The sequence below is a fragment of the Rhinoderma darwinii genome, chromosome 3 (assembly GCF_050947455.1).
Source record: "Rhinoderma darwinii isolate aRhiDar2 chromosome 3, aRhiDar2.hap1, whole genome shotgun sequence".
NCBI classification, from domain to species: domain Eukaryota; kingdom Metazoa; phylum Chordata; class Amphibia; order Anura; family Rhinodermatidae; genus Rhinoderma; species Rhinoderma darwinii.
Window position 1 is genome coordinate 155,642,521 of NC_134689.1, and position 24,327 is coordinate 155,666,847.

General features: G+C 41.2%; 1 protein-coding gene across 3 annotated transcripts in view; it reads left to right on the forward strand.

The window, feature by feature from the left end:
- The window catches only part of NUP107 (nucleoporin 107), a 94,556-nt gene that overhangs the window by 29,925 nt on the left and 40,304 nt on the right, over window positions 1–24,327 (forward strand). For 2 of the 3 annotated variants that reach the window (XM_075856925.1, XM_075856927.1), the window contains exons 9-15: window positions 8,908–8,979; window positions 10,046–10,134; window positions 19,068–19,143; window positions 20,701–20,814; window positions 21,118–21,208; window positions 21,532–21,608; window positions 21,900–21,923. In XM_075856925.1, coding sequence (XP_075713040.1) covers window positions 8,908–8,979; window positions 10,046–10,134; window positions 19,068–19,143; window positions 20,701–20,814; window positions 21,118–21,208; window positions 21,532–21,608; window positions 21,900–21,923 — 543 coding nt within the window. The remainder of the gene's footprint in view (window positions 1–8,907; window positions 8,980–10,045; window positions 10,135–19,067; window positions 19,144–20,700; window positions 20,815–21,117; window positions 21,209–21,531; window positions 21,609–21,899; window positions 21,924–24,327) is intronic. The other variant, XM_075856926.1, reaches the window with a different exon arrangement.

A 24,327-nucleotide genomic window follows, 5' to 3' on the forward strand; every position in this document is an offset into this window, starting at 1 on the left:
GAATTACTAATAATCTAGGCAGCACATATAAAATTAGTATCCAAAGATAATGGTAAACGACTAGTAGTAAATGCACATTGCAATGAAAATATGACTGACATGGAATGTATACATACACATATAGATAATGATATAAGAGGGACCAAGACCAGACCACCCCTGCAGACCCTTGCGCATTTCACCGAGGCTTCACCTGTCAGTCATGCATATATTCATTGCAATGTGCATTTGTTACTAATAGATCACTATTACCTTTTGGATACTAATTTTATATGTGCTGACTAGTTTATTTGTAATTCTTCTGATTGACCTTGACACGGCATCTACCTGGGTCATCCACTGCTTTGTTTTTCTGACTCCCAATTATTCCTGTAAGGGCTCTGTGTCTTTTTGTTTTTAAATTGGTGTTTTATGTATATTATGGTTCATTTTTTTGTATTCTATTTTTCAATATATGGTCGTGACTTTTTTCTGGGTTGAGTTATTATCGGTTCACTATCACCACGTTTATATTATGGGGCTTTTGATTGGTTTTCCTAGTAGAAAATTAGATGCACCACACATCCTAAAAAGAAAAGTTCAACATGTGCAGATTTCATACCATTTATGCCTGTCTCTCTACATGCACATATCTCCATAAAATCAGCAGTTAATGAGACTAAAAATCGTTTTTTATGATTGAAATTTATAAAAAGCAACAACCTACAAAATACAGGGATTACTCACCTTACAAACGTAAGTGCACCACAACCCTATATATTTCCTGAAAGCAGACATCCTTACTATTGCAGTTGTATTGCCGTGCTGTTGACAATTGTGTCCACTTTCACGTAACTCTGTGACAAACCGAAGCATTTTTATATATTTTTTTAAATGCATTGTAACATACACTTGTGCCTTAGGCTTCGTTCAGTTGTCTTAGTCGACTACGCTATTGATTCTGTCAAAAACCACAAGGGAACCCTTGCACAACGGAGCCTAACTGAAACCATTGGCACCGGATCCATCACCATTGAAATCAAACCTATGGTTTCAGTTTGTATCAGTCAGGGCTCCGTTCCGACGGAAAATTCGAACGGGCACAGATGTGAACAAAGCCTTACTTAGAATAGAAGCAGAGTTTTACACACACAAACAATGTACAAATAGACCAAGGTGTGCTGAATTAATATATACCACAAGTCTACGTCACCAACAGCTTGTGCTCTCAAAAATGCAGAATCCGAGGCCGTGCAATATTTGGCAGTCATTCATAAATGTGTTAAATATATACGGCACACGGCAAACCGCTACTATGCTACCAAAATCGAATATTTTATTTTTTTTAAAGCACAAATGTATTTAAATACAACCTAATAATTTTATTTACACAACCAGTTTAACGCAACTTTGCATCAAACTGTAATTGTAAGGAAAAATTGCGTGAAAATGTGTATATACACGACCACTTTCACGCAACTTTGCATCCAAACCGTAATTGTAAGCAAAAATCGAGTGAAAATGTGTGCCGTCCGTGGAAACTAACTGCTAGCGGAGCTGGAGAATGGAGTGGCTCTGAGAGATCGCCGGGATGAGATGAGGACGCAGCTAGCGTTCGAAACGCGTAGGCTACTTACCTCATTGAAAACTCTCTGCATTCCAGGACACCTTGATTTCCTTTCCCCTGATCCTGTTTTAAAAACAGATACCATTAAAACTTGGAAATAGTTTCTTTTTAACCCCTAACAGCGCTGGATCCAACTTTTCTCTTTGTTGCAATCAGCTAGTCGTGTGCCGACACGAGGACCCGTGCGCAAGGACTACAAATTACAAGTCCACATACAAGGTGAGCTGGAGGCTTCCTCTTTGTTTCAAAGAGATGAGTACTGGATAGCCACACTTTTAGACCCTCGGTATAAAGCCAGAATGGGGGAGTTTTTTGCACCTTCCGAGAGGGAGGCAAAATTGGCTTATTATCGAGAGAAGCTATGCAGCCAGCTTGTCACGGCTTTCAAACGGCAAACACCTGCTGCAAGCATGTCTGACCGGGGGGGCCACTCTCCGCTCCCCACTGTCTCATCGTTCCACCACCTCTGGCAGCAGGCAATTCAGTTTGGAAAATATGACGACAACATTTTTACATCCAATATCCCGACCTGACACACATCGTAGTCACCAAAGGGATGTTCACCAGCACCTAAACAACCAGGTTCACTCGTACCTGGACTGTGCCCTTTCTCCGTCAGAAATCCTGATCCCAGACCCCATGGACTTCTGGGTCAGCAGATTGGATCATTGGCAGGAACTGGCCCAGTTTGCCATGGGTGTACTGTTTTGTCCACCCTCCAGTGTAGCGTCAGAGAGGGTATTCAGCGCGGCAGGGGGCTTCGTCACCCCTAAGCGAACAAGATTGTCCGCCAACAGCTTGGAAAATCTCACGTTTCTGAAAATGAATCAAGCGTGGATCGGTGAGGATTTTAAAACCCCTGTGCCTGATGCCACTGATTAGATCTGACATTGCTGCTGCTGCCGCCTGCTACTACGGGATTCTGTCCTGTCCACTCTTTTTTTTTTTTTTTTTTTTTTTTTTAATGTGCCGCTGTTGGTGCTGATACTACTTCTACCACCAATCCCACCACAAGGCTTTGTCTGTGACTGTCCAGTCTGTTTTAATGTGCTGCTACTACTACTACTACTACCACCACCCTTGCTGTCCGTTGGCTACCTCTACTACCACCAATACACCTCCACTGCCGTCTGCTACAAGCAGGCCTGCCCCACCACAGTCTTTTTTTAATGTCCTCGTTTTATCTTGGGGATTGTAAAATTCTGCCAAAGTTTATTTTACACATGTTTTGTTCCAAAGTAAGCCTTGGCTTGATCTTCCATGTTGTCTGTGTCTGCCTAGTAACCGACGCCGGTCCTCATACACCGCACCATCCGCAGTACCTCTGACAAGTCTCAGAAAAACAACCACAGGGCTTTGTCCTGTCCACTCTTTTTTTTTTTTTTTTATGTGCTGCTGTGCTGTTGATGCAGCTACTACTACCACCACCACCCGTGCTGTCAGTAGTCCACCACCACCACTACTACCAGTCAACCACCACCAATCCACCTCCACTGCTCTCTGCTACAAGCTGGCCTACACAACCACCGGGATTCTGTCCTGTCCAGTCTGTTTTCATTTGCTGCTGTTGGATCTGCTACTACAACTTCTACCACCAATCCACCATCCCTGCTGCCGTCTGATACTGCCAGATGATCCTAAAAAATTGATCATTTTTGTTCTTTTATAGCTTCTTCACTTTCCAGATGCAAAACCTGTTGCTACTCCCAAAAAGGGTTAATTTTTTGAGGGCTTTGAAAAAGCAATGGCTAAGTAATGACTTCTTCTTCTTTTACCACCATATATGTATGAACCCCGGCAGGCATCTGCCACCATAAAGGGTACATTTTTTTGAGGGCTTGTGAAAAGCCATTGCTTGTTGTTGCTTTTACATCCATGTATGGATGAACCCCGGCAGGCATCTGCCAATAAAAAGGGTACATTTTTTGAGGGCTTGTGAAAAGCCATTGCTTGTTGCTTTTACATCCATGTATGGATGAACCCCGGCAGGCATCTTCCACCATAAAGGGTACATTTTTTGAGGGCTTGTCAAAAGCCATTGCTTCTTCTTTTACCACCTTATATGTATGAACCCTGGCAGGCATCTGCCGCCAAAAATGGTTTATTTTTGTACCTTTTTTAACAATGCATTAAGCATACAACATGCACAAGTGCAGTGGTTTCTGTTAGTTATCACCGTGTCCCATCCATTTTCCTATAGCCATACATGTTGGCGTAACTTTGACACTAACTTTGCCTTAAAGACAGCTCAAAAGTACTTGGATACACTCATGGGTGACCTAAGAGTGTTATACAGGGCTTCTAGGGCTTTTAAACAGTGTTATACACGATTTTTAGGGGCTTTGTTGAATTACAGGTTCGGTCAGAACTAGTTCGGTCCGAATCGAACTTTTTCATGAAATTCCAGCGAACCAACCGAACGTTTCATAAGTTCGCTCATCTCTACACACAACCATAGCCATGTGCACGGCCGTGATTTTCGGGTCAGTTGGTCGCGAAGTGTCATCGTGAGCCCGCCCGCAAGTCGCGGGCAGTGACCATGGCCACGTCCATTATTTTCTATGTGCCTGGACCGCAGAACACGGCCGTAATAAGACATATCCGTTCTTTCTGCGGTCTAGGCTCCTGGGCCATGAACGGACCGTGGAAACCACGGTCGTGTGCCTGGAGCCTAACTTTACATTGATGCCCAAACACTCAGTGTGTCCAAATCGCCTTGTAATTCCTAGACTGAGCAATACTACATAGTTTGGTGTCATTTAGAAAAATAGAAACCGTGCTATTAATCCCATCCTCTATATCATTAATAAATAAGTTGAATAATAGTGGTCCCAGCACTGACCGTGGGGTACACCACTTGTAACCGGGGACCATTCAGAGTAGAAATCATTGACCACAACTCTCTGGATACGGTCCTTTGAGAAAATGTTCAATCCAATTACAAACTATACTTTCTAAACTTATACACCTCAATTTACCCATTCGCCGTCTGAGGGAAAGTGTCAGATGCCTTTGCAAAGTCCAAAAACACGATGTCCACAACGCCCCCTCTGTCTGGGCTTCTACTCACCTCTTCATAAAAACAAATCGAGTTGGTTTGACAGCTTCTGTCCTTTAGTAAAACCGACCTGTCTGTCGCTTACAATACAATTATTTTTTTTTGGTCACGTGATCCTGTATATAGCTCCTCAAGCATTTTTCCCACGATTGATGTTAAGCTTACTAGTCTTTAATTACCTGGGGACGACCTTGAAAATAGGCAACACGTTTGCCCTGTGCCATTTCCTTGGCACTATACCAGTCACTAGAGAATCTCTAAATATTATGAAGAGGGGGACAGAAATAACTGAACTAAGTTCTTTAAGAACTCTAGGGTGTAAACCATCTGGTCCCGGGGCCTTGTGCACATTTATTTTATTTAATTTAGCTTGGACCATATCTACATTCATCTAATTCAGTATATAAACTGATATATTAACAGCACTGGCACCGGCTACATCAGCTGTTCTTTCTTCTGTTGTGTATATACAGAGCTGAAGAACCCATTTAGTGACTCTGCCTTCTCTTTTTCCCCTGTGACCAACTCCCCATTACTACTATATAGGGGTCCTACATGTTCAGACCTTGGCTTTTTTGCATTTATATACTTGAAGAATTTTTTGGGGATTTGTTTTGCTATCTTTGGCTACCTGCCTTTCACTTTTGTATATTTTGTTGTTTTTTTTTTGGTATTATTACTCTTTTCTTACAGATTTTATTAAGCTCTGTCATTTTCAAAGGCTAGAGCTGAACCCTCAGATTTATATTTCTCAAATGTGTTTTTTTTTTTGTCATCTATTTTCCCTTTTTACAGAAGGTGTAAGCCATGTGGGGTTTCATTTTAGACGTTTATACTGGTTACTTTATAATAATCAATTTTGCACTATAATCATGCAAAGTAGGTTTTAAGATCTCCCATTTATCATTTGTACCTTTATTTGAAATTAGTTCTTCCCTGTCTATATTCTGAATTGCAGTCCTCAACCTGGGGAAATTGGCCTTCTTAAAATTAAGTGTTTTTGCCCTCCCAGCCTGTGTTTGCTTTGTACAGTATAGGTAAAATAGAACTATATTGTGATCACTGTTACCGAGGTTTTCACGAACATTGACATTCCCAACAAGCTCTGCATTATTAGAAATGACCAGATCCAACAGAGCTTCACCTCTAGTCGGGTCTTCCACAAACTGGCCCATAAATTTTTCCTGCAACAGGTTGAGGAAGTTTCTCCCCCTTTGCAGTTGAAGCCGAACCATGACACCAATTAATATCCCGGTAATTAAAATCTCCCATTATCACTACTGTACCCGCCTGTGCAGTCCGCTCCATCTGTTTGTATAGCTGACCTTCTATCTCTTTAGTTATATTGGGGGGTCTATAAAGTACACCAAAAGTAATTTTTTTCAGTATTTTCCACCCACAAGATTTTAACCTCCTCACAATCTTCACCCACTATTGTCTCTTTCACACTCTCCTTTATATCACTTCTCACATAAAGACATACACCACCACCTTTCCTATTTGTCCGGTCTTTCCGAAAAAGTCTAAAACCCTGTAGATTTGCAGCCCAGTCATGAGAAGAGTCCAGCCATGTTTCAGCAACACCAACTATATCTACAGTGAAGGAAATAAGTATTTGATCACTTGCTGATTTTGTAAGTTTGCCCACTGTCAGTCATGAACAGTCTAGCATTTTTAGGCTAGGTTAATTTTACCAGTGAGAGATAGATTATATAAAATAAAAAAAAACTGAAAATCACATAGTCAAAATTATATATATTTATTTGCATTGTGCACAGAGAAATAAGTATTTGATCCCCTACCAACCATTAAGAGTTCAGCCTCCTCCAGACCAGTTACACGCTCCAAATCAACTTGGTGCCTGCATTAAAGACAGCTGTCTTAAATGGTCACCTGTATAAAAGACTCCTGTCCACAGACTCCATTAATCAGTAAGTAAGACAAGGGGACAACTGTTGGTTCAATAGTGAGAAAATGGAAGACCTACAAAAGGACTGTCAATCGACATCGATCTGGAGCTCCATGCAAAATCTCACCTCGTGGGGTATCCTTGATCCTGAGGAAGGTGAGCGCTCAGCCGAAAACTACCCGGGGGGAACTTGTTAATGATCTCCAGGCAGCTGGGACCACAGTCACCAAGAAAACCATTGGTAACACATTACGCCGTAATGGATTAAAATCCTGCAGTGCCCGCAAGGTCCCCCTGCTCAAGAAGGCACATGTACAGGCCCGTCTGAAGTTTGCAAATGAACATCTGGATGATTCTGAGAGTGATTGGGAGAAGGTGCTGTGGTCAGATGAGACTAAAATTGAGCTCTTTGGCATTAACTCAACTCGCCGTTTTTGGAGGAAGAGAAATGCTGCCTATGACCCAAAGAACACCGTCCCCACTGTCAAGCATGGAGGTGGAAACATTATGTTTTGGGGGTGTTTCTCTGCTAAGGGCTCAGGACTACTTCACCGCATCAATGGGAGAATGGATGGAGCCATCTACCGTCAAATCCTGAGTGACAACCTCCTTCCCTCCACCAAGACCTTAAAAATGGCTCATGGCTGGGTTTTCCTGCACGACAATGACCCAAAACATACTGCCAAGGCAACAAAGGAGTGGCTCAAGAAGAAGCACATTAAGGTCATGGAGTGGCCTAGCCAGTCTCCAGACCTTAATCCCATCGAAAACTTATGGAGGGAGCTGAAGATCCGAGTTGCGAAGCGACAGCCTTGAAATCTTAATGATTTACAGATGATCTGCAAAGAGGAGTGGGCCAAAATTCCATCTAACATGTGTGCAAACCTCATCATCAACTACAAAAAAGGTCTGACTGCTGTGCTTGCCAACAAGGGTTTTGCCACCAAGTATTAAGTCTTGTTTGCCAAAGGGATCAAATACTTATTTCTCTGTGCACAATGCAAATAAATCTATATAATTGTGACAATGTGATTTTCTGTTTTTTTTTTAAATATATAATCTATCTCTCACTGGTAAAATTAACCTAGCCTAAAAATTCTAGACTGTTTATGTCTTTGACAGTGGGCAAACTTACAAAATCAGCAAGGGATCAAATACTTCTTTCCTTCACTGTATGTTTCTCCAGTACCAAGGCCTCAATCCTCCACTTTGCTTGCTAGACTTCTGATATTTGGGAATATACACTATACCTAGTTTTTCAAGTCCAATTTTTCACATTCAGTATTAGAAATGTGATTTATTTGACGTTTGTGGGTATCTTTATCTTTAATGTTGTTGTGTAACACATGGATCTCCTTATCCTGTTGCCTAGTCCTCTCCCCCCACTAATATAGTCTGATCCCTCTCTAACCTAACTATCCCTTAAAGTGTAGCTAAACTTTTGACAAACTTCTGACATGTCATAGTGATCTGTCAGAAGTTTGGATTGGTGGCGGTCCGAGCACTATGACATGTCAGAAGTTTGTCAAACGTTTAGCTACACTTTAAATTTTCTACATTGACCTCCCTCCTCCGCTGTAATTTAGGAACACCGGTAAAAGTGAGCGCGGCATGATCCAGCCTGAGTTACAGCCGTTAGTAGCAAGGACGTATCTGATACATCCTTGCCTACTGAAGTGTCCTTGGCAGGGAATTGTAAATTGTACATAATATATTTAGTAACTTTGGAAAGACTTTGCAATCTTAAACTGATTTTGAGAGATGATATCCTCCACATTCGTATCGAACACTATTCAGATTTCTGCTGTTTTCTTCATCCCAGAGAGCATAGTATTGTAGGAGCTTAGACGACAAAGGCTATTTTCACATGCAGCTTTTTCCTGTGTTTTTTTTTTTTTTGCCAATCTTTGCGTTTTTTTTTTTCGTTTTTCGTTTTTTTTCCTTTTTAAATGCTGCAGCCAGAATTGATTTTTGTCTATACATTAAAAAGGCTACATGACTGCACTGCAGGTAAATTTACGTGCGAAAAGATTCTGTAACATGAGCATTTACTTTGCTAGTATTGCATTACGCTGCGACTGTTGCAGTAAAATCCGCACGTAATACGCATAGTGTGCACGTGGTCTAAAAAAAAAAGTATCGTAATCCGCGTCTAATTCAACTTGCATTTTAAAATCCGCCTGGTAACTGCACTCATTTTGGAGGCAGATCCACATTTTTCAGTCTCAACTTAATGCTATGTGAAAATAGCACTACTCCACTGTTTATGGAGAGGTAATCTGTTAAGAGTGGAATAATATTTCAATGTTTTTTCTTTTTTCCCCTCTTCATTAGACCCCAAATGCCAGTGAAAAAATGATTATGGACAAACTATTTGAGCGGGATTCACTTGTAAGACAGAGTCAGGTATAGTACAGAATGTCCTCTAATTGCAGCTTGCAAATTGTAGCTTTTCAGGAAACCAGTAAAAAAAAACAAAACCAAAAAAAAACTTTTTACCCACGTTTATGGACTTGCTATGAAGTCTACCATGGTGGTTGTCCGTAATAAAGTTTTGATGTATTTTGTATTTAAATGTAGTGGTGATTAATAACCTGAGCACATGGTGTTCACTACTGAATAACTAACATTTCACCACTTGTGAACTGATAGAATTGACCCAAATATTTATTTCAGTTACTTATATAGCGCCAACATATTATGCAGCGCTGTACAGAGGTCCTCTTCTTTTTTTTTTTTTTTTTTTTTCTGTCCCCATTGGAGCTCAAAATCTAAATTCCCAATTGGTATGTTTTTGGGGTGTGGGAGGAAACCGGAGTACCCGAAGGAAACCCACGCAAACACGGGGAGAACAAATAAGGGGCCTGAAGCTGAATTCTCACATTGCGTATTTATTGCAGATTTTGATCCAGGAGGAAGAAGTAAAAGTTCTTTCTTTTATAGTGCCAATACCTTTTTAAAATCACTTCTGGCTTTAGCTAAAAAATCTGCAACAAATAGGCAATGTGGGAATCTAGCTTGAAACATGGGTCGATTTCCCTCCCGTAATGAGCACCGAACGACGTTAGAGCAAGTAAATCGGCTCTTGTTTAACTTCCATTTACATACGCCAATTATTGTGATTATGCAGACTGTATGGGTTCATACGATCGTTTGTCCCCATACAGTTTATTTTTGGCTGCAAATGCCCTATTTACACAAGGAGATGTACTGCCGACAAATGGTGATTTTTTTTAAGTGCATAAAAGATGCGATAAATGACAAACTATCGTTTGCTCGTTTGTCAGCTCATTTTTAATACTGGGCAACCATTGCGAACAAAAACTTGTACGGCCCATCATCGGCCATTAGAAAAGGCCCTTTAGACTTCAGTATTCTACTTGCAGATACTGTTTCGGAATTCTCACTGGGTTGTTCTAGTTATGAGATTTTACTCGGTATTATACAATCTTTTTTCTTTTTTGTTTTTTAGCTGGTAGTAGACTGGCTGGAAAGTATTGCCAAGGATGATGTTGGAGATTTCTCTGAGAACATTGAGTTTTATGCTAAAGCTGTATATTGGTATGTAATGAATAAAAGTGGATGACTATTATAACCACACCCTGGAACAGATATATTGTTATCATCTTAGACCACTTAAAACTTGGCCAGGCAGGCAGAAGATGTGGAAATTGGTTAGTGGTGCATGCTGTATGATAGATATGGCACATATGACATGTTAGTCACTTCTCTTTCTTACGCTACTTCTTGTTTGGCTTAATTCTTGCGCCAAAATTTTGGTGCATTTTAACAGTCTGAAATGGAAGCTGCAACTATATGGAAATCTATTCAAACAAACCCTGGATCACAGCTCTAGCTATGATCAAGCATATGTTACATCTGTTGTACCAAATATGTCCTTTGCTCCTGAAGAGCCTGAGTTAGAGCCGTTAGAAACCTAGGTTGACGCAAGAGCTGCAAGTATATTAAGCTCTAGCTCTGGCTAAATTAGCTAGATCTCTGGTCCAGGGCTCGTTTGAAGGCTAAGATTCTAGCTACGTTCCAGCCTGAGTTACAGCTGTAAGTAGCAAGGATGTATCAAACACTAAAGTGCCTTCCTTCCAGGACATATGCGAGGAAAAAGGGTTAAGCCACTCCCCTTTTTTAAGCGATGCCCCCATTTCGAGGCCTTATTATTTTTTTAAACTGTCTAGTAAGATGCATAAAGGGTCTAAAATACAAAAACTGGCACAAGGCATGTATACCGGTTTTTCTAAAACAAATACACACAGCCACCTTCCCACTATTTTGAATCGAAAAATGCTTATAAGCAAAAATTGCAAAAACGCCAGTCTTAAACTAATGTACGCTGGCGCTCCTCTTAATATATTTGTTGCATCTTTGGCTGTCCGTGAGACAGAAGTGAAAATCTATGCCTGCTATGAGCAGGTTGTAGGTTTGCGACATAAATTACACCAGTTTCTGGCGTAAGTTATGATAAATCTGTCGTTTAGGTGGATCCCCCGCCACCTCTAGCTAAGCCTGCCTCTTTTTCTCGCAGCTTTCGCAAAGTGGCAAGAAAAGTAAAAGGTCAGATTTTAATGCAACTCTTTTTATGCCAGAGAACTGGTGTAAATCTGTTGATATATTTCCACACTGAGTCCCAATTCTGGTGCATTTAGCTTAGTAAATCTACCCCATTTTGTTATTAAAGTACAATATACCTAGTTTGCTTTCCAACTCAGTGGATGGTTTCTTCTATAGCAGCATGTTATTACTACTTTTTAGCTGAGTGAATCATCGGACCGTAATCCAGGAATGCTATAATTTGTGTATGTTGGCTATTGTACAGATACCTAGTTGCATAGTTTGTACGGTTGAAAAAAGACACATGTCCATCAAGTTCAACCAAGTGATGGGAAAGGGGAAGTAAAAAAATTCTACACATAGGAGCTAATATTTTTTTGTTCTAGGAAATTATCTAAGCCTTTTTTAAAGTCATCTACTGTCCCTGCTGTGACCAGCCCCTGCTGTGGACTATTCCATAGAGTCCCAGTTCTCACAGTAAAGAAGGCTTGTCGCCTCTGCAGGTTGAACCTTTTTTTCTCCAGACGGGGGGAGTGCCCCCTTGTTTTTTGAGGGGGTTTTACATGGAACAGGATTTCACCATATTTTTTGTATGTGCCATTAATATATTTATATAAGTTCATCATGTCCCCTCTTAGTCGTCTTTTTTTCAAGGCTAAATAGGTTTAATTCTTTCAATCTTTCCTCATAACTTAAATTCTCCATTCCCCTTATTAGCTTCGTTGCTCTTCTTTGTATTTTTTCCAACTCCAGGGCATCCCTTCTATGAACTGGAGCCCAGAACTGAACTGCATATTCTAGATGAGGCCTCCCTAATGCTTTGTAAAGTGGTAATATTACATCCCTGTCCCACGAGTCCATGCCTCTTTTAATACACTACAATATCTTGCTGGCCTTTGAAGCAGCTGATTGACATTGCAAGCTGTTATTTAGTTTATGATTTACAAGTACACCCAGATCCTTCTCAACAAGTTACTCCCCCAGTGTAGCTCCCCCTAGGACATATGATGCATGCAGGTTGTTGGTACCCAGATGCATAACTTTACATTTATCTACATTAAACTTCATTTGCAAAGTGGACGCCCAAACACTGTTTAAATCCGCTTGCAATTCACGAATATCTTCCATAGACTGAACATTACTACATAGCTTGGTGTCATCTGCAAAAATAGAAATAGTGCTATTAATCCCATCCTCTATATCATTAATAAATAAGTTGAATAATAGTGGTCCCAGCACTGAACCCTGGGGTACACCACTTATACCCGGGGACCATTCAGAGTAGGAATAATTTACCACAACTCTCTGGATACGGTCCTTGAGCCAATTCTCAATCCAATTACAAACTATACTTTCTAAACCTATAGTCCTTAATTGACCCATTAGACGTCTATGAGGGACAGTGTCAAATGCCTTTGCAAAGTCCAAAAACACTACATCCACAGCGGCCCCTGTATCTAGGCTTCTGCTCACCTCTTCATAAAAACAAATCTGGTTAGTTTGACAGCTTCTGACCTTAGTAAAACCGTGCTGGCTGTCACTTATAATACTATTTTTTGTCACATAATCCTGTATATAGTCCCTCAATAGCCCCTCAAACATTTTCCCCACAATGGATGTTAAGCTTACTGGTCTATAATTACCCGGGGAAGACCTAGAGCCCTTTTTGAAAATAGGCACCACATTTGCCCTGCGCCAGTCCCTTGGCACTAAACCAGTCACTAGAGAATCTCAAAATATTATGAAGAGGGGGACATAAATAACTGAACTAAGCTCTTTAAGAACTCTAGGGTGTAACCCATCTGGTCCCGGGGCCTTGTGTACATTTATTTTATTTAATTTAGCTTGCACCATATCTACATTCATCCAATTCAGTATATCAACTGATATAATAACAGGACTGGCACTGGCTATATCAGCTGCTCTTTCTTCTGTCTGTTGTATATACAGAGCTGAAGAACCCATTTAGTAACTCTGCCTTCTCTTGATCCCCTGTGACCAACTCCCCATTACCACTATCTAGGGGTCCTACATGTTCAGACCTTGTTTTTTTTGCATTTATATACTTGAAGAATTTTTGGGGATTTGTTTTACTATCCTAGGCCACCTGCCTTTCATTTTGTATTTTTACAGATTTTATTAAACTCTTTATAAATTACAAAGGCTACAGATGTACCCTCAGATTTGTATTTTTCAAATGCCCTTTTTTTGTCATGTATTGCCCCTTTCACAGAAGGTGTAAGTTATGTGGGGTTTAATTTTAGTCGTTTATACTTGTTACCTATAGGAATAAATTTTGCACTAAAATTACCCAAAGTAGATTTGAAAATCTCCCATTTATCATTTGTACCATTATTTGACATTAGTTCTTCCCAGTCTATATCCTGAATTGCAGCCCTCATCCTGGGGAAATTGGCCTTCTTAAAATTAAGTGTGTTTGCCCTCCCAGCCTATGTTTGTTTTTTACAGTATAGGTAAAATATAACTATATTGTGATCACTGTTACCGAGGTTTTCACGAACATTGACGATCCCAATAAGCTCTGCATTATTAGAAATGACCAGATCCAACAGAGCTTCACCTCTAGTCGGGTTTTCCACAAACTGGCCCATCAAATTTTCTTGCAACAGGTTAAGGAAATTTCTCCCCTTTGCAGTTGAAGCCGAACCATGACACCAATTAATATCCCGGTAATTAGAATCTCCCATTATTACTACTGTACTCGCCTGTGCAGCCCGTTCCATCTGTTTATATAGCTGACCTTCCATCTCCTCAGTTATATTGGGGGGGGGGGGGGTCTATAGCTTACACCAAAAGTAATTTTTTCAGTGTTTACCTCCCTTTGTAATTCCACCCACAAGGTTTCAACCTCCTCACAATCTTCACCCTCTATTGTCTCTTTCACACTCGCCTTCATATCACTTCTCACATACAGACATACACCACCGCATTTCTATTTGTCCTGTCTTTCTGAAACAGTGTAAAACCCTGTAGATTTACAGCCCAGTCATGTGAAGAGCCCAGCCATGTTTCAGCAATACCAACTATATCTATATTTTCTTCCAGTACCAAGGCCTCCAGCTCCCCCATTTTGCTTGCTAGACTTCTGCCATTTGTGAACATACACTTTAACTTGCCTTTAAATGTTTCACTTTCATTATCAGAAATGTGATTATTTGACATTTGGGCATTTTTATTTTCATTGCTGTTTTGTAACGAAAGGCTCTCCTTATCTTGTTGCCTAGTCCTCTCCCCACAGTCTGTTTCTTCCCCCCCCCCCCCCACCAATATAGTCTGACCCCTCTCTAACCTGACTACCCCTTTATTTTCTACATTGGCCTCCCTCCTCAGCCCTAGTTTAAATACTCCGCCACCCCAGCTAGAATTCTCTCCCCCAGCACAGCGGTACATATTCTAAAATTGTTGTGTAGAACCTTGCTATTAAAGGGGTTATGTAATTACTCTTTGAAGGTCAACTTTATAAGATGTGCTTTAAAAAGTAATGCAGTGAATTCTATTTCACCCGCTGAATCTGAGTTTGGGGCACTGTTCACTAAAGCATTGTGTATTCTAACTACAGAACCCCCAGGACTGAGAGGTGCCACATTGTCGTGGCTGAGTCTTTTCTGTACACAGGTGGGTGGCTGTGACCATGTAGTGCAGGGGACACCATTCCAGACCGTGGACCCCTGCTGTCCAGACCACTGCTAACAGCCAGCAGGCAGATTGGGCAGTGAAGAGGAACATCCCTTCTCTGCTGCTGCTCAGGAGGAATGTTTCTCCTCTACAAGCAGGGATGGGTTCCAACTGTTTCTCAATCTACTTCAGACGCAGTTACACTGCAGCTCATTTAGCACTGGCCGATGCAAGGGAAACTTCTGTTCCCTGCCATTCTGCGCTTTTCCTATGATGCAGGAGGCGCAATGATGTCGTTCTGCTGTAGCATGTCTGGTTAGAAGAGGCCACAGCATGGCAACGGGGTCAGGTGAGTGTGAGTGTGTTTGTGACTGTGTGGCACTGTCTACAGGGGGGCCTTGCCCGTGGCGCACTTTGTGACACCAATATATTCTATATAAATTTTTATTAATATAAAAATCACAGCAGCTGCAGAATAAATCTGTATATATTCCCTTTATAAAGTGATGACGTCACTTTAATTTTATACTGCACCTCCCAATGTATTTTTCTCATTTATTTTTGTATCTGTCACTAGTATAGTTGTATTGTGTGGTGTTAAAGGGAATTTAACATTAGAAAAGGACATTTTCTGCTAGTCTTTGGGAGAGGCAGAAGAATGTGGGTATTGGCTGCTGTCACTAGGAGACGACACTAAGCAAAAAAGTATACCCCTGCCAAAAGAATAGTACCAGCGCTCCTCTGTCACCCATTAATCCCAGGGTCAACCCAGTTTAAAGAGGCTCTGTCACCAGATTATAAGTGCCCTATCTCCTACATAATCTGATCGGCGCTGTAATGTAGATAACAGCAGTGGTTTTTATTTTGAAAAACGATCATTTTTGAGCGAGTTAGGAGCAATTTTAGATTTCGTTTCTTAATGCCCAACTGGGCGTGTTTTTACTTTTGACCAAGTGGGTGTTGTAAAGAAGTTTATGAGGCTGACCAAACAGTGACCAATCAGTGACATACACTTCTCATTGTTCCAGCCCAGCTTCTTTCACTGCACAATCTCACTGTGCTGTGGATCATGCTGGGCTGGAACAATGAGAAGTGTATGTCACTGATTGGTACCTGTTTGGTCAGCCTCATACACTTCTTTACAACACCCACTTGGTCAAAAGTAAAAACACACCCAGTTGGGCATTAAGAAACTAAATCTAAAATTGCTCCTAACTCGCTCAAAAATGATCGTTTTTCAAAATAAAAACCACTGCTGTTATCTACATTACAGCGCCGATCAGATTATGTAGGAGATAGGGCATTTATAATCTGGTGACAGAGCCTCTTTAAAGGGAATGTGTTGCCAGAAAAACATGTTTGTTTTTTTTTAATTAAACATTTAGTGTGTAGGTGATTAAACATTGTTCAAATTTTTTTTATTTTTTTCACGAATCAGGAAATATTATAAATTAGATTCTAATTTATAATATTTCCCATTGCTGGTCACTAGATGGAGCCATTCCCAAAATTGCAGCATTGCAAAATTGGGTAAAAAGCCCTCGCTCTAGTGAGCTCTCAGCATCCCCCCCTCCTTTATCCTGGCTAGTGCCGGGATAAACGAGGGGTTTGAACGGTCTAACCTCCTACACTGTGTGTCGCCATTTTTTGAGCTAACACACAGTGTAGTAGGTTTACATACAGTAGTAAACGTACACAAACACGAACATACATTGAAATCTCTTACCTGCTCCTGCCGCCGCGGCTCCCTCCGGCCCGTCCGCTCCGTCTGCTGCCGCTGGTCCAAGTGCACAAGTCCGGAAGCCGCGACCGGAAGTAGTAATCTTACTGTCCGGCCGTGACTTCCGGTCCACAGGAAAATGGCGCCGGACGGCGCCAATTTCAAATTGGACTGTGTGGGAGCGGCGCATGCGCAGTTCCCACACAGACGCCGTACACACAAGTGAATGGGACGGGAGCCGTTCGCAGTCCCTATGGGACTGTGGCTGCCGTATTCCATGTCTGTATGTGTCAATCGACACATACAGAAATGGAACAAAAAATGGCAGCCCCCATAGGGAAGAAAAAGTGTAAAAATAAGAAAAAGTAAAACACAAACACACAAATATAAACGTTTTTAATAAAGCACTAACATCTTTAACATATGAAAAAAAAAATTGTGATGACACTGTTCCTTTAAAGCCTGCTGCCCACCAGTGCTCCCTCTGACCAGAGAGGCGCACACTGAAGGGGTATTCCTGTTGGTTTGCACCTTGGAGCTGAGTTGAGTAACCTGAGGGGTGAGTGTATTCTGCTCCCCAAACAACTCTCCTTAATCCATTACACTGGATCTCCTCTGGGCACTTAATCTGCCAGGAAAGTGTAACTTCTCTCCCCGGGTTTTCTCCTCTTTAACTTAGGCCTTTCCCAGTTTTTCCGGATCTCCAGCTGCAGTTCCCAACCTTTTTTCCTTGCGCTCTTGCTTGGTCCGCCCGACGCAGATTTTTTTTTTCTCTCCATGCCCCACTGTCCTCCTTTTGGCCTGTCTCACTTTTTTGCACACTACCCTCTTTTGGTAGATGGTGCATCTGACATTGCTAAGCAGTTATTACAAGCATTAGACAATTACTTTCCTTTGCTGATTGGTGTGACCGAGAGCACCTGTAAGCAACATTACCTTCTTCCATACGTAGAGTAATTGTTTTACATATTACACTCCTTTGCTACACTGTAAAACTGAAATTCTACCGTGAGTCTTACAAGAATCCGGTAGCCTCATTACACCCCTCTGTAGGCGAAGTAATTGTACTATTGTCTGACATTGCTATGCGGCTACTGCAAGTATCAGCCAGCTGCATTACCCCCCCCCCCCCAATCAGGCAGGTTAATTTTGCTAACGCTGTACATTGTATCGGACACGGCTGCACGGTTATTGCGAGCTCCAGGCAGTCACTTTAGCCCCTAACTTCGGCCAAGTAATTGTGCTATTGTAAGACCCTGTATCTGACATGGCTACTTTGTTACTTCAAGGACCAGACAGCCACTTTACCCACTTACATAGTTGGAGTCAATGGTGCTTACGCGGGAAGTTGTAACTGACATGTAGTTACTGTCCATAGGCGGGCGTTATTGTGCAATTGCTAGACTCCGTACCTGACTTGACTATGCAGTTATTGCGAACATCAGGAGGGCACGTTATCTCCTACCATGGCAGAGTAATTGTGTTCCCGCAGATTTCCCTCTTTTCTAGACTGGGTACTCAACTTTTGGCATCTCAAGTAGCAGTTATCGGCGACTTACTGCTAGTACTACTCTCCATTTTCATCCTAATGGACTTCATCCAAGCGTATTGCGCTAAAGGCAGAGCTCTCACTTTCTGACTAACTGCTTATTCCACCAGTACTGTGGGAGCCTCTTGGCCGGCGTGCCATCGGCTACTACTCTACAGGTGCATAAGACCGCTGCCTGGTCTCTCTCCACACTGTGCGCTTTTTTTATAGGGTGCATACTTTTGCAACCTTTGTGATTGGGAAGCTTTTTTCCCAATCACAAAGTGCTGCAGGCAGCAATAGGTAAGACCGGTTGGGCAATGTTTGTTCCCTCCCCCTGGGACTGCTTTAGAATGTCCCACGGTCACCTTTATCCACCAAAGACACAAGTGAGTGCATAAAATCCTTTTTTTGCTTAGTGTCACCTTCTATTGGCAGCAGCCTATAACCACGTTCTTCTTTATCCCCCAATGAACTTAACAAGAAAAGTACTTTCTATCTGGTTTAACTGTAAACTTTTTTTTTATTTTTATTTTTTTTCAGCTTTGTCGCTAGAATACTTATTTTTTTGATTGTAGTTTTCACACTGGCCAATAGAGTAAGCACAATAGGATATTTTCCTGTTTTCTGCAGCTTTTTTTCTCGGCCCTGCTGTTAGGATTAGCAGCAGAGGGCCGGTAGCCATTGGAACTATTATAAATTGCGTATACACACCCTGCTGCACTCCATACAGGCGATACAGAAAGGAAGTGTGTATCTCCAACATGGCAGCCGCCTGAGAAGTTTGCAATAATCTTATATCTATAGCTATGCTTTATTTGTCTTTTACATAATCCAATCTGAAATTAATCACTTGATAACATTCCCTTTTAATATGTAATGAGGGTTTTGGCCCTACTATGGCAGGGGACTTTCTAGCCACTGCTCGGACTAATGCTGCCGCATGAGTCACTGCAAGAATTGAACCTACTTTGCCTGGTAACATATGTGCTGTTCAACCATCAATAATGGTGCCTTTTCACTTCCATTTTTTTTCGTTCATAGGGAAAATACTCTACACACATTGAAACAGAAAGGTTTTTCAGTATTGGGAAGCAAGCGACCATTGGTCACAGAACTGGTATGTATAAACTGTAAACAGATGTTATCTCACTCCAAACGATGTATCCTGATGTAAGCTCCAAATGTTGGAGATGCTTATCCATTATAGGCTCATTTATTCATATATGGTGGCATTGCCCAATGCATTCTGCCTTCTGGATGACTGTTTGTGACAATGTAGATAGACTTGATAACTCGAAAAATAATTTGACACACGCCAAAAATGGGCCTTCTAGGTCTCTTGCCACCAAATATAAATGGGAAAGATTTACAAAACATTAAGGGCTATTAACCCCTTAATGACCGGGCCTGAAAACACCTTAATGACCAGCTAAATATTTCTGTTTTTGCCTCTGCCTTTCAGCAGCCATAACTTTTTTTTTATTTTTTCATTGATGTGGCTGTATGAGGTCTTGTTTTATGCGAGAGAAATAGTATTTTTTTTCCCACAGTTTGGGGGGTAAAAAAAAATTTTTTTACAGTGTGAATATAGGAAAATGATTCTCGACATTGTTTTTCTTGTTTATTTTTTATGCCGTTCACGTTTCACGCTAAATACCCCATTAGAATTCTTCAGATTATTACGGTTGTGTAGATACCTAATGTGTAGGTTTTTTGTTTTTATTTAGTGTAGGGGCAATAAAATGTATTGTATGCAAAATGACTTTTTTTAGTTAGTTTTTTTTTTTTTTTTTTAAATCCCATCAAGGGATAACTTTATTTGTAACTTTATTTTTTACTTGTAATGTATTAGTATACTCCTGTATGCTAATACATTACACTGTGTTTACTATGACACAGGCTGCTGATCGGGCAGCACATAGTGTGCCCGAACAGCAGGCAAACGGAACAGACAGCCCTGGGGTCCTTTGTAGGTCCCCAGGGCTGACTGCAGAGGGATTCCCTGGTGTTTGATCGCATCACCGGAATCCCGGTGATGCGATCAAAGAGGGGAATTCCCTTTGATCATGCCGCAGTCACGGACCGCGGCAATCAAAGGGTTAAACAGCTGGGGTCTGAATGTTTTCCGACCCCAGCTGTATTCAGGAGGCTGCTCTAAGATCAGGAGCTGTTAGTTACAGCACCTGCTTAGAGGATGAGCGCTCAGCACCTGCACCGCCTGACGTCAAGACAGTGGGTGGTCGGGAAGGAGTTAAACATTAGACATTAAAGGCGTATGTAAACCTTTGACAAAAATAACACTCTTTTCTGTGATTTTAAGCAATTTTTAAATTTTGTATTTATAAAGAGTTCGTTTTTTACTATTTAAGATATAGCTTCATGGTTTCCTGTATGCATAGAAGCTCTATCTTGCTGTCAAAGCCGATTCCGTCAGGTCAGCTGGATTGACTGCTCTGCTGAAAGCTGTTCCTGCGTGTCTGACACGCACGAACCAGCTAATAACGATCACATCGAAGTTCATAAACAAAGATGTGATGGCCAGGTTTCTTATCTATTGTCAATCTGTCGGCAGCCTCATCTTGCCCTTTATTATAGCACTGGAATACATTTGGCCCTCTAGTTTACCCTATCATTTTTTTAATTTTCTTTTTCTTTTTCTTTAAATTTGCTGTAGGATCCTGATGCTCCCATAAGACAGAAACTTCCCTTGGATGATCTTGATCGAGAAGATGACATCAGACTTCTGAAGTATCTCTTCGCCTTGATCAGAGCTGGCATGACTGATGAGGTAATCTATTTTATTAAATTTTGTTGCATAATAGGACATTCACTTTTGTCTGTGCCAGACACACATTTTATAGCACACAAAAAAAACTGAACCACAATTTGCTGCGCTTTTTCGGCTGGGATGCGCAGCCCTGTGTGAACGTAGTCTCAGTATGGAAAAACAGACAACAAAATACAGTACTTACCTAAAGCTATGCCAGTCTAGATTTTGATTAATTCACTTCTTCTTATGGTTCAGTTGTGCTTGTTTAGCATTGCTGCTTTTTGTGAATAATCAACAGTAATTTTTATCCGATCTGATCAGGCACAGCGCTTGTGTAAAAGATGTGGTCAAGCCTGGAGAGCAGCAACATTGGAAGGATGGAAACTTTATCATGACCCCAACATAAAGAAAGGTAGTCTTCACTAGTTTGGCCCTCAAGTCTCTAGCAGTGGCATTTACTGTTCTAGGGTCTTTCTTGTCGTTTTTTTTTTATTTTTTCACTGGCTGCAGGGAAATTATATACACTCTCTTAATACTACACTGGTCTACATGGTCAATCTGGGATTTTCTGGAGGATCGGACTGGATGGGGTGGTTATTCATGTGGAGTAGCAAGATTGGAAGAGAAATATCCATATGTAAATGGAGAGTGTACAGATTGCTAGATCTACTTCGGATGGTGATCACATTTTAATTTATTTCTGCTATTTTTGGCATTTTTGTGCTTTTCTTGAAGGTGGAGAATTGCAGCAAGTGGAGGGCAATCCATATCGCTGTGTGTGGAAAGCTTGCTGTTGGCGTATGGCTGATGATGTAAGTAGTTATAATATACTGTTTAGAGGTGTTGTCCTAATTGGGCATATGGATATTATGGGATCCTACTTGGGATTTTAGTTCCAATTTGGCTCCTAAAGTTTTAGACTTTCGAACCAAAGGCGCCATAGTAATTATTACTATCTTTTTTCAGTGTTTTAATTTTCGCCTGGAGCCCTGGATCTCCATGAGCCAGCCCCTTTACAATTTTTTTTCAAATAGCAGAGTTGTGAACTAAATGTTATGGTGCTCTGCAGCTTAGTGTTAACCAGAACCCCATTTTCCCAATAGGGAAGGGTCCCAGGGCAGGAAAAGGTGAATAAAACCTGATTATTTCTTATGTATCAGATGTTTCTGTTTTTTAAATATTTGAGAAAATTGGTTTGTAGGTTTTTGTTTTTTTTTTTTTGTTTTTCTTTTGACGTAGTGGCCATTTTTTTTTTTTTTGTACATGATGCATGACCTATCTGTAATGACCTGTTTGACAAATTTGGTATCCTAGATTATGATTTCCAAGCCCCACCCCCGATAATAGAATAGTGCAGCAGGGCGTATAAGTACGTAGTGCAGTGCATTGTACAGGCGGTCAGAAGTACAGACCTTTTTAAGTACCCTAGTAAAATCTATTAGTGATTAAAAAATTGCATGTACCCCAAAATAGTACCAATAAACTACTGCTCACCTGCAAAAAACAAGCCCTTACATAACACCATTGATTGGGGGGAAAAAAATTATCTCGGAATATGGTAACACAAAAATATGAGTTAGAAAGTGTTTATTGTGTAAAAGTAGTCAAAAAAAAATAATCTATATAAATTTTGTATTGCTGTAATCGTATTGACCCACAGAATAAAGTTAAAATGTCGTTATACAGCAGGATGAACGCCGTAAAAAATTAAATCATGCCAGAATTGCTCTTTGTCTACTTCTTAAAAAAAAAAAAGGAATAAAAAGTGACCAAAATGGTGCCAATAAAAACTACAACTCATCTTGCAAAAACAAGCTATTATACAGCTCCATCGACGGAAAAATAAAAGTTATGGCTCTAAGAAAATTGAGAGACAAAAACATGATTTTGTTTTTAAAAAGGTGTTTCTATTATGTAAAAGTAGTAAAACATAAAAAAACGAACTGGTCTCGCTGTAAGGCTGGGTTCACGCGACCTATTTTCAGACGTAAACGAGGCGTATTATGCCTCGTTTTACGTCTGAAAATAGGGCTACAATACGTCGGCAAACATCTGCCCAATCATTTGAATGGGTTTGCCGACGTACCGTGCAGACGACCTGTCATTTACGCGTCGTCGTTTGACAGCTGTCAAATGACGACGCGTAAAATGACTGCCTCGGCAAAGAAGTGCAGGACACTTCTTTGAAACGTAATTTGAGCCGTTCTTCATTGAAGTCAATGAAGAGCAGCTCAAGATTTACGAGCGTCAGACGCCTCGCATAATGCGAGGAGGAACTTTTACGTCTGAAAAGACGCAGCTGTTTGCTCCTGAAAACAGTGTCATTTCAGACGTAAAAGACAGTTCTCGTGTGCACATACCCTTTTAGTACGATTTTGTCTGTTTGCTTTATTCTTTTCATTTTGTATTTTATATTTTGGGTATGAATGATTTCATTCATACTTAGAAGTGCAGTTTACTATACGTGTGTACTTGCGCTACATATTTTTTACTTTTATTTTAAAAGACGTTGTCCCACTTTATGCTATTAAGGTAATTTTGCCTTTCTGAAATCGTGTTTTTGTAGCTCATCTATTAAACCTCTTATTACAGGATACATGAAAACTTCTGAATATTTTTATTTTTTCTAAGCCATGGGCTTTTCCCTCTTAAAATAACCGCTGCGCCCTATTCAGGGGAACGTTCTTCTTATTGCTGGGGGTCATATGCAGTCTTTTTGGGTCTTCAAATTTAGTCCCCAGACTTGTTATAGGTCTTGGCCACAAGCTCCACATTTGTTCTTCCCAGCCCTTGTTCGGCCTATAGGACGCTCCTTCTGACACATCGACTGCTTAGAAGGTGGGCCCTGGTGGAGGCGGGTCCAAAGAGCAGGGCGATTTGCTCCTAAATGCAGACTTTTCAGGGGGTGTTTTTTTCCTGCCGTGCTGCCTCTTTCAGATTACAGGTGCCTGCGCCATTTCAGGAACGCCTTTGCCTGATACACATCTCTTGCTCCAGGGGCCATTTTCCAGCTGCCCTTAAGAGTCCCCAATCTCTTCTAGCGACACACGGAACCAAGGGGGCCGGGGTCACCTTTTTTTTTTTTTTTTTTAACTAGGTGCAGCTTTCCCCAGGGGCTCACTCTCTTCCCTCTGAGACTGTCTTGTCTGTGTTCCCCTTGTGACATGTCTTCGTCTCGGGGATCCCATCAGGCAGCCGGCCCAGGTAGGCATGGCTACATACTATGCTTGTGGCAATAAAAAGTTCACATGTGGCCAGCCTACCCTACCTTTCCCACAGTGTTTGCAATCCAGAACCCCTGGGATGCTACCCACACAAGATTGTGACACCCGCTGAATGGGTGACGTTCCTTGCTTTAGCCTGAGGAAACTTTTCCAGACTTCCCCCAAACCATGGTTTAGTCTTTAGGACATTTGCTTTCCCAAATAGTGGCAGAGCTTAATGCCCCTCTATCCTCTCCCTTGTATAACACGCAGTTTTCCTCTTGTGATAGGCCACATAAGAGGCTCAGAAGTGCCAACGACAAGTCCG